This window comes from Lottia gigantea, assembly GCF_000327385.1.
Source record: "Lottia gigantea unplaced genomic scaffold LOTGIsca_66, whole genome shotgun sequence".
Taxonomy (NCBI): Eukaryota; Metazoa; Mollusca; class Gastropoda; family Lottiidae; genus Lottia; species Lottia gigantea.
This window is the reverse complement of record NW_008710245.1, coordinates 1,612,052-1,622,381: the sequence shown is the minus strand read 5'-3', so window position 1 is coordinate 1,622,381 and position 10,330 is coordinate 1,612,052. Positions and strand designations below refer to the sequence as shown.

Here is a 10,330-nt window from a genome sequence, read left to right as displayed (position 1 = left end):
TATACTGATGAATACTTACTCATATTGACCATTCTTGAGAACTTGAATTTTATGTTCATTCTAAGATGTAGTATCACTTTAAAGTAAAGACAAAAAAATTGAAAGCCTGGAAAATTATGACACACTGACATATTAAATAAATTCAAATATTCTTCATCAAATTTAGTTTTTGTTATCAGCATCATGAGTAATATGAACTTATTGACACAGATCTGTATCATTTCATGGTGATAGCAAACAAATAGTCTTTGTGGCTGATATTTGTCGCCGATTTGAGTAAAATTTCAAAAGTGCCTGCGTTTCCACTGTTCCTCGTCAAGAGACACTTGACACATACTGGAAAACGACCAATTGCAGATTTTCTGTCTCCTTGTGCTCGCAGTCGGTCAGTGAAACTCTTGACTCTTGAGTTTGTGACAAAAATCAGTGAAAAAAAACATGTGTCCTCAGCATAACATGAATTTGGAGAGTTGACAAACACAGTGGCAGAGTGGTATGTTGTGTTCTCAGTACAGTCATAATGCCCTTCCCCACCAAAACAAAACTTTGTAGTAGAGCTAAAAACTGATACAGTTTTTGAACTTTAGTCAGTTGACAAACCCATAGGAAGAGTGGTATATGGTGTTCTCAAAAGAGTGATCATGCCCTACCCAACCTTAGTAAACTTAATAGTCGAAATGGATACAGATTATTTACTAGACTAGAGTCAGATGATAAGCCCAGTGGCATAGTGGTAAGCTGTGATCTCAAGAGTAATCATGGCAGAGTGGTGTCATGTGTTTCCAGAAAGGTCATCATGCCCTGTGCCAATCATAACAAACTAAACTGGGTTTTTTCAAAATTCAATTAAGAAATACTTATAAGCAAGCTGAAAAGCTTACATCTAATTTACAGTTTACACAATACAAGCTTACAATTATTCAGGCTAATGTTTCTTTCAATTCAAATTATTCTAACTATGAACGATTGAACATCAATAGGGCATTATGACTTAGCTTACAAATAGAGTCAATATCTCTTATCACAATTTAAAATATTTCTTATTCACTTTTTTTCGGGAAGTTGATTTGAGTTTTGAATATATAGATAAATAGTCTTCTGTAGTACTAGAAATGTACCAAAATCACATAATTCCTTTAAAACTAGGAATTTCTATTTCTATATATCCTTTCTATTTATGGCAGTCTAATTATAATAACACACATGGATTTGAAGGCGAAAATTTCAACAGTGATTTCTACTGATTAGCTAAGATAAAAAATACCCCTTTCTGAAACTAAAGTACAATTGGCCAAGCAGATGGCGTATCTGTCTCTTTAAAAAATTTGGTTGTTATCAAATGAATGAGACATTATTTGCACCAGTAGTTTAACAAATTTTTTTTTCAAATAAACCAGTTAACACATATACAAATTTAGAAATGTTATTTTTGTTCAAGTTATAAAAATAAAAACAAAACTTGGGATTTAAATGACTAAACATAAACCTTTGTGATTTTAAAATAAGTAGGGTCAGGTAATTTCTATGAGAAATATTATAACTAAGATTAATGTATATTGTATATTGTATTATGTATTATGTTGAGTTGTGAACATTATCGTCATATGAATATGAATAGACAATTTGATAAAAACTGCCCTTGCTTGGAAATGTGTGAAGGTAAAATTCATCTGAAAATACCATTAAATGACTTAATCAATTACAAATTTAATGATGTAAAAAATGATTAGTTTCAAGTTAGTGGGATTGGAGAAGGGGTTTTAAAGATGTCAATATATTCAAGACTCAACTCTCTCAAAATAGGGCATCTGTCCCTTTAAGATGATGCTGTTTTTTTAAATCTTCAGTTTCAACAAAATAGCAAAATTATCTTAACCCATTGAACACTGAGTCTCATTACTTAAAGTTTGGTTCCCTTATTTTCATTTATTTATATATATACATGAATTCCATTATTGGACGGCTAATACTTATATAAATCGAAAGGTGTTCTAATGATTGGGAAAAATACCAGTTTGTCTCAGAAGTCAATGATTAACTCGTAATTAACTAATTACAAGGGGATTCCAATGATCAGGCGGTCACTTAATAAATATTATCAGGTCTCACAATTTCCATAAGGGAGGTAACTCTATGTTGCCTTTTCACAGCCGAACATTGCCAAAACAGCCAGAATTTTTTTAAATTTCAATGGTTATGTCTCCTAAATAGGGAAAAAGAAGATGTTTTTTTTTTATTATCTAAATACATAGTGTTTTTTTAATCACATTATTTCTAACTTACAAATATGTCTTTTAAACATGGTTTGGCTAATATCTAATATGGCTAGATTATCACAATCTATTTCAGTCAGTGAGTAAACGAGGAATCTATTTTTAGCTTTTTCAATCGGATTTCAGTAAATTTGATCCCTCAGTTTTTCTACATCCTCACACAATCTTAGCGCTCAAGAGTACTTGATTTATTCATTAGAAACATTAATTAATCAAACAATAAGCATGATTTGACCCAGAAAAATAAGCAAGGGCAACTTTAGGCCTTCAACATCAACATAATGTGACATTAGATGGGAGCGGTCACTTTAACTGCTGCTTGGATTTATATCACAAAATAATGAGTCAGCTGCTAGGATTGATTGCATTAGGGAAATATATCTGAATACATTTTCTGCCAAAGAACAGAAATTTTACAACCAACAACAAACAATTAACTTCGTTCCAATTTTAATTAAAATATCAACTCTTACAGGGAATTGACAGTCTTCAGTCTCCAGAAGGGAATTTTCAGGTGAATTATTGTTTCAAATTTTCAAACTGTAAGCTCACAAAGACAATCCCAGAAATAAATGTGGTTGGACAGTTACTTTCATTTCAAAGTGTCCTTATTTTGTAATAAGTTTTGTTACTTATAATATAGTTCAATGGCATATAAATAGCCCTTTTAAAATCCCATGTGAGTCACAAGGTAGTAAGCTACTCTGTTGAACAAGTTTTGTTATCTAATTCATGTTTCAAAATTTCCCATTGCTTCACTAGGCAATGGATTACTCTGAGAAGTAACATAAGAAAAAGAAATTAAAATATTTTAATATTTCATTGTTGTTGTTTCCTGTACATTATATTATTTAGTGTTCATTCAGAATAAAAGTCATACCTTTGTTGACTGCGACAGGGTCAGATTGTGCCAGTGCTATTGTGGGTGGTGGGAATTTTTTACCCAATTCACCAAGTAATAAATCTACTCGAGATCTTTGAAATGAGGAGCTGGGCAATTCCTTTTTCTTCTTTTCCTTTTGGTCTGGTTTTTCTGAAAAAATTTATGTTTAGTAATGTGTGAAAGATGGTAGCCTCTATCTTTTTTCACTCTCCACCCAATGTGCTTTCGCAATCATAAATTGAGAATTTTTATAATTTGAAGAAACAATTCCATTTTGAACTACTAAAAAACTATAATTCGGAAATTTGACATAAAAGATAATTTTTGTAAGGACTTTTTTATACGTTAATTTTTAAAGGGAATTTCCAAATTTAGGGGAATTATTTGACAGCCCTTTTCAAGAGACAGAATTTAAATATTTTCTCACCTTTTTCTTCTTTGTCTTTAAACTGCCAAATATAACCTTTAGATGGTGTGTATTTAGAGTAGCTGGATGCTGAAAAAGGGCAAAATTTTTATAACTGATTTTCCTTAGCTAATCATCATATCAATGACTGTGTAAGGTCTAAAAGAGATACAGTCAAGTAGATATTTGCTTTACCAGCTTATAGAGTTATGTTTCAGTTATCTGTATCACTTTCAGGATTTAATTTAGACGAAAGATTCTCCTATAGTTAAACAAAACAATTTCTTATTCTTTAAATAGTTCCTTCAGTTAAGGTCTAACGACAGACCTCTTGAACATTCGCCAAATTAACCTTTTGACCTTACTCGATGAAGACTGCTTTAAGCAACCAAATTTCGACCCCCTCCAGTGCTGGCATTTTGTGTTTATCAGACTGGGTCAAAAGTTATATTTAACAAACACTCCACGGGCTGTATTGAGACCTTAACTGAAGTGGCTATATTAAAAATAAAAGCTAATATCATTGATTGATTAAGAGTTTTGATGATTTGGGAGGGTTTGATAACACCTATATGAATTTTATTGGAAAATTAATGAACAAGGAACTTTTCATTACCTTCATCAAAAGCTGACTGTAGACTTGAAACTGAATTTAACTAAAAACAAAAAAATGGTGAAACATGAAAATCAACTTTCTTTTTTGTGTGGGAGTTGTTTCGAAATATCGAAAGTACATATTAATCTAGAAATGTTTCCTTGTTTCTGTGTATGAACTTTATGAGTTTTGAATCACAAGATTACAATACATCAAGTATTATGAATACCAACATTTCTAAAATTAAAGGTTTTTAGTCAATTAGACTTGAGAAATTTTTGTTGTAAAGGAGTAAGTATGTATAATCAGTACAAATCTGGCTCTACACGTTGCTTGGACGTGATATATAGATGTGATATTGTCACTATAAGGGCCAGATTCAAAAGGTCACATTTTCCAGGGGTTGCTATGATCAATTTTTCACCATGACAAAATCCAAAGCTGAACCTCAATACATTTACCAGATAATCTACAATGTCTGCCATAATACAGTCAAGGGGTAGGCTCAACCTACAGAGTTTTACAAAGAAGGAAAAAAGCTATCTTTGTCAAGTTCATAGAAATAATGTTAGGATGATATGGTAGCAAGGCAGGCATTGTTCTTTCTTTTAGAACACCAGACAGCTTTATGAGGCTATGATTGTGTGCAAATATCCACTTACAAAAGTCAAAGCAGGCAATGTTTTTCACAGATACTTACCAATCTAGAGTTTAAGACACTGCATAAATCTGGAGCTTGATAAACCCTACCAGCAATGATGTAATAATGTGCTAAAGGTGTGACTGTAAATATAAATTAATTAAGTCCTATATCCATTATATCATGTTACTGTATAAATTAACATAATGTGGATATATAGCAGCATTCAAGATATTCAATTTCTTTTCATTTTGTAGGTAGAGTGATGACTTTTCACACAGAAATTAATTGACTTTTATAGTAAATTTCAATGACTTATTAATTTCTTTTCACACTGAAATTTATTAACTTTTCAGAATGAAATTCAATAACCTTTCACACTGAAATTCAATAACCATTCACAGTGAAATTTTAAACATGTTTTAGACAACCATTATAAATGAAAAAGAATCACTACCTTGTGTTGGTGAATGGCGGTGAAGTTTACGTATAACATATAATATAGGTTCTTGAACATGTAATAAAACATACTCCACACCAACCATATTCCTGAAATACAGTATTCTTATTGTTCTTCAAAATTTTCATTTAATAAGCCAGAAATTCCAAAATAAATAAAAGCTTTGATCATTTATTGCATTAGAAACAGTTGTAAAGGAAACATTGGTGATATACAGGTATTAAATATCAGTATTTAAAGGACTATATATATCGTTAGTAAGATCTCCTTATTTAAAATACCCAAATATTGAGACATGATACTTATGATATATGGAATTTCCCTTAAAATTGAGCATGTTGAAGTAAGGATTCTTACTGTAACTGATCTGGATTCAAACGCTGCATCTTTATCATTTCATTATTACACATTCTATCATAGAAGGGATTACTTCGCTCTGAGAAATAGTCCATAACATTATTCTGGTTTAATATTGGTATCCATGCTGTGTCATGCCACGATATACCTAAATTATCTGAAAATATATATATATATATATAAAATAATAATTATCAACCCTCCATATTCTGGCAAATGCAGAACTAGACGTAGGCTACCCACCCTGTAAAGCACAAGTGTATGGCATCTACGGTTTGCCTACGATAATGGTTTTAGTAAGTCGTGTTGACACAAAAAAAAAAAGCCAGGCAAGGTAACATACGCCCACTGGCAGCTGTCAGTTGCACAACAGGGTTGCACAATATAGCTAATAGAGTGAAACGTCAAGTCAGACACGATATTTCGGTGAAATATTATCCAATCATCGCGAAAATCGATAGGGATCATCTTCATAATGACATTGACATACAAAATAAAAATCAAAAGAATCTGTAAAGAATTGTAGCCTGTAGAGTGAGCACGAGTTGCAATAGAGAAAAACGTCAGGCCAGACACGATATTTCGGTGAAAAATTATCCGATCATCACGAAAATCGATAGATCATCATGAAAATCAATAGGGATCATCTTCATAATGACATTGACATACAAATAAAAATCAAAAGAATCTGTAAAGAATTGTAGCCTGTAGAGTGAGCACGAGTCGCACAATATAGCTAATAGAGTGAAACGTCAAGTCAGACACGATATTTCGGTGAAATATTATCCAATCATCGCGAAAATCGATAGGGATCATCTTCATAATGACATTGACATACAAAATAAAAATCAAAAGAATCTGTAAAGAATTGTAGCCTGTAGAGTGAGCACGAGTTGCAATAGAGAAAAACGTCAGGTCAGACACGATATTTCGGTGAAAAATTATCCGATCATCACGAAAATCGATAGATCATCATGAAAATCAATAGGGATCATCTTCATAATGACATTGACATACAAATAAAAATCAAAAGAATCTGTAAAGAATTGTGGCCTGTAGAGTGAGCACGAGTCGCACAATATAGCTAATAGAGAAAAACGTCAAGTCAGACACGATATTTCGGTGAAAAATTATCCGATCATCACGAAAATCAATAGGGATCATCTTCATAATGACATTGACACACAAAATAAAAATCAAAAGAATCTGTAAAAAATTGTAGCCTGTAGAGTGAGCACGAGTTGCACAATATAGATAATAGAGAAAAACGTCAAGTCAGACACGATATTTCGGTGAAAAATTATCCAATCATCACGAAAATCAATAGGGATCATCTTCATAATGACATTGACACACAAAATAAAAATCAAAAGAATCCATAAAGAACTGTAGCCTGTAGAGTGAGCACGAGCCAAATGTGAACGGACGGACCGACGGGGTGATTACAATATACGCCCATCTTACGTGTTGGCGTATAAAAAGGCTATTAGTTTTTCAAATTTCTTCAACTTTGAGCGGCTGTAATTTGGAACCGTTTACAGCATCCTAGTTTATGCTGCCATGAATGTAGTCAAAAAATCCAAAAAAGACAAAAAGAAACTTTCATAGTCTTATTGATATAAAATTTATAAGTTATATTTCAAATGTTGTAAAAATTTATTTACACGCAAAAGCAAAAATGGTCATCTCAACAATTTTTATTAAAATGCTAAAAATAAAGCTTGCCATGTGACCCATATGAGAAATAATTTCTATGGAAATTTTTTTAGTTGTTATGAAATATTTACATGTTGCTCAATGTAATTTTCCAACAGTTGGCCCAAATGGGATTACAAACTGACCCAATCAAGCAAGACTGAAAACTTGCTCCAACTACTCTAATTCAACATGAGCTTTAATTTCTAGTATGGAAAATAACTTTGTTTCAAATCATCAGATAGCACTCGAATTTGAACTTGCTTTACATTTCATAAAAAAAACAATATGAACTTGTTTCATGGGTTAAAAATTGTAAAATTGACTTGATGTCTTTGCAAATATAATATTTACAGGAAAGAATGGCAGTCATGGGTGATGTTCATCAACATTCTGAACAACATCAATATGGGCATATATGCACGTGCCTTATGATATTGTCATCTTTGAACGGCCAGATAACCTCCTAGGTTATTTTTTTTGTTTTTATATATAAAAAGACAATTATAGGAATATTCCGTTAAAGTTGATCCTAATAAACACTTGCCAACATTCTAAAAGTGCGTTCAGGGAACAAAAATTAAGAGTGATTCGAGTCTGGTTTACTGTTTTTTTGGTGGCGGACATAAACCTAGGAGGTCATCGTGCCGTTCAAAGATGACAATATCATTACGCACGTGCAGACATGACATAACCGGCTTAATGTAAGCAAGGAGCTGTCAGCTGAAACTAAAATGGCCAAAATAAGCCAGCTTAACTTTTCAAACCAGGATTTGAGCTGCTTTCGAAATAGGTGCAAGTTAGGGCAGCTAAATCTTAACCGGTCACATTCAGATGACTTTAAGAAATTAAGCTTAAAGAACAGAGCCTGATAGTTATGCTGCCTTAAGTTTAGTCGTCTGAACACACAATAAGAACCAAAGGGGCCAAAGGAAATATCTAATCATTGACTAAAACTCGTCACAGGAATGAATTGGAGCTGGGCCCTAGATTCTGTGTAGAGGTTGTGTGGGCAGAGCCGGTCCACATGGAGCGCTTCTATTGCTATGAGTATGAGCTGGAGCATTCCCTATGAAAATTTGAAAACTCTAACGATTTTGATCAAAACTTTCATCTGTTTGGTTTCTGTCATTTCATCAATCTCTGCTGAACTTAAGAAGGTTTGCTAGGCCTTAATTCTTCCTTGCTGGGGTCCAGGGGCCAATAACAATGGGGCTTCTTAAACTACTCTGTATATTAAACTATTAACAAGTAGATTAGAAGAGGATGTTTAACCTTGTCTTGTTTTTCAAGTTATTATTTCATCATAATCTTTATTTGACTAAGCCTACTTCTATTCAATAGTCCAGTGATCTTCCTGTTTATGAAGTTGTTTACATCAAATGCATAATGTTATGTCGAATGTTTATAGTGTATCCTTAACACATCATAATCTATTTTAAAGTCCGACTCCCTACATAGTTATGTTCATAGTCATTTTACTATTATGTTAACAAAAATTCACCAAGTGTCAGACTTTAAGAATAAGCTTACTAAAATTGCCAGACAACCACTGGAAAAGTTGTTTTTTGTAAACAAGATTTTTCAGACCGCAAATGTAAATCTAGATCATTTTCATATGAACTCTCTAGCAGTGAAATGTGTCTATTTTAAATGTAAAAGAACTGAACCTAATATTTCTATGGACCCAAGCCCAAAGATATTCTTAATGGCATGTAGACTGTGAGACGTGACTGTGAGACGCGAGTGTGTCACACAGAGTGGAAAATTTTATCAGATTTGTAGGAGCAGGCCAAAATAGCCAAAAGTCTATGATTGTTGGTAATAAAAAAAGTGCTGAATTGTTTGACTAGACTTTCTGGTTGAATTTCGTTATAAAAAGAAAAATATCCCATCTTCAAAATTAGAGGGATTATTACCGTTTGCCATATTATTATCTTTCTTTCACAAAAATGGTAAACCGGAACAAAAACACGGGTTACTTCCTATGACGTCACTGATCTATTTATAGGATGTCCATGCAAAATCAAAATTGGAATTACCTATCAGAATTTATATAGCAAAATGGAAAATTCATACGTATTTCATATTTTGCCGATAATCAAAGAGGATGTTTCGAGGAGTTCTCTTCCGTTGTATGCTTCTTACCTGTTTGTCCATACACGGTATGTAGGCCTAATATTTTTTGTTTTTCTTTTAAAATGACTTAGATCTAGTGTTCATTACTACAACCTTGGTTAAAGGAACTGCCCAGATTTTTTTATCAAATAGAAATATTCCGTCGTAACATTTATCTTGTTGCAATGACCACAAAGAAAAATAAAAACATTAAAACTATGCGGCAGATAAACATGTTTTCGGTAGTAAAAAGTGACAGTGCCTTTTAACTACCGACTGTTTGACTAACTACTTCACACTTTCGAAATAATGCATTATGCTCCAAATAGTATTCTAAAAGTTGAATTGTGACCAAGTGAAAGCTGGACTCTTTATAGATCCAGGTAAAATAGGTCAATAACTTTAATTTTTAATTCCTTCCCTCAATGACAAACGAAATAAAAGTAATTTAAATAGATCTTGTCTTGTAAATTTTTGTTTTACTCTTTAAACTGATAAAGCAGCCTTCAGGAAGTTATAGGCGCTTGCTTGCTATAACCTGAGGATCCAGGATTCGGTCGGAAGATACCGTTGGAATTTTTTTTTTTTTTTTTTTTTGGTAGGCCTATCCGGGTCCTCCTTGTCAGTATTGCAGGTCGGACATTGATTGATATGAAATATTTCTCTTTATTAGTTGTAAATGGTCGGAACAATCTGGGATTGCATCGGAGAATGATGCTTTTGAAGTTGGGATATAAAATATGTGGACATTTATATGAACCACCGGCTGTCGATAAAGAATGTTGTTATGATAAAGGTATGTATGTCTTACAAACCGTGACTTCAAGCCCTTGGCAGATATTTATTAATAAAATGTTTTATTAACAGAGCAATTGATTGGTCTAATAATTTAACAACCTTTGT

General features: G+C 32.6%; 1 protein-coding gene across 1 annotated transcript; it reads right to left on the bottom strand.

The window, feature by feature from the left end:
- Window positions 1-3,124: 3,124 nt before the first annotated feature.
- Window positions 3,125-5,766, bottom strand: LOTGIDRAFT_129607 (hypothetical protein; the record flags this gene model as incomplete). The annotated part of the gene is made up of 6 exons (XM_009064918.1): window positions 3,125-3,297; window positions 3,584-3,652; window positions 4,179-4,218; window positions 4,858-4,940; window positions 5,255-5,346; window positions 5,615-5,766. Coding segments are annotated over 6 exons (609 nt in total), but the record flags the coding sequence as incomplete, so codon positions are not given.
- Between the last annotated feature and the right edge of the window lie 4,564 nt (window positions 5,767-10,330).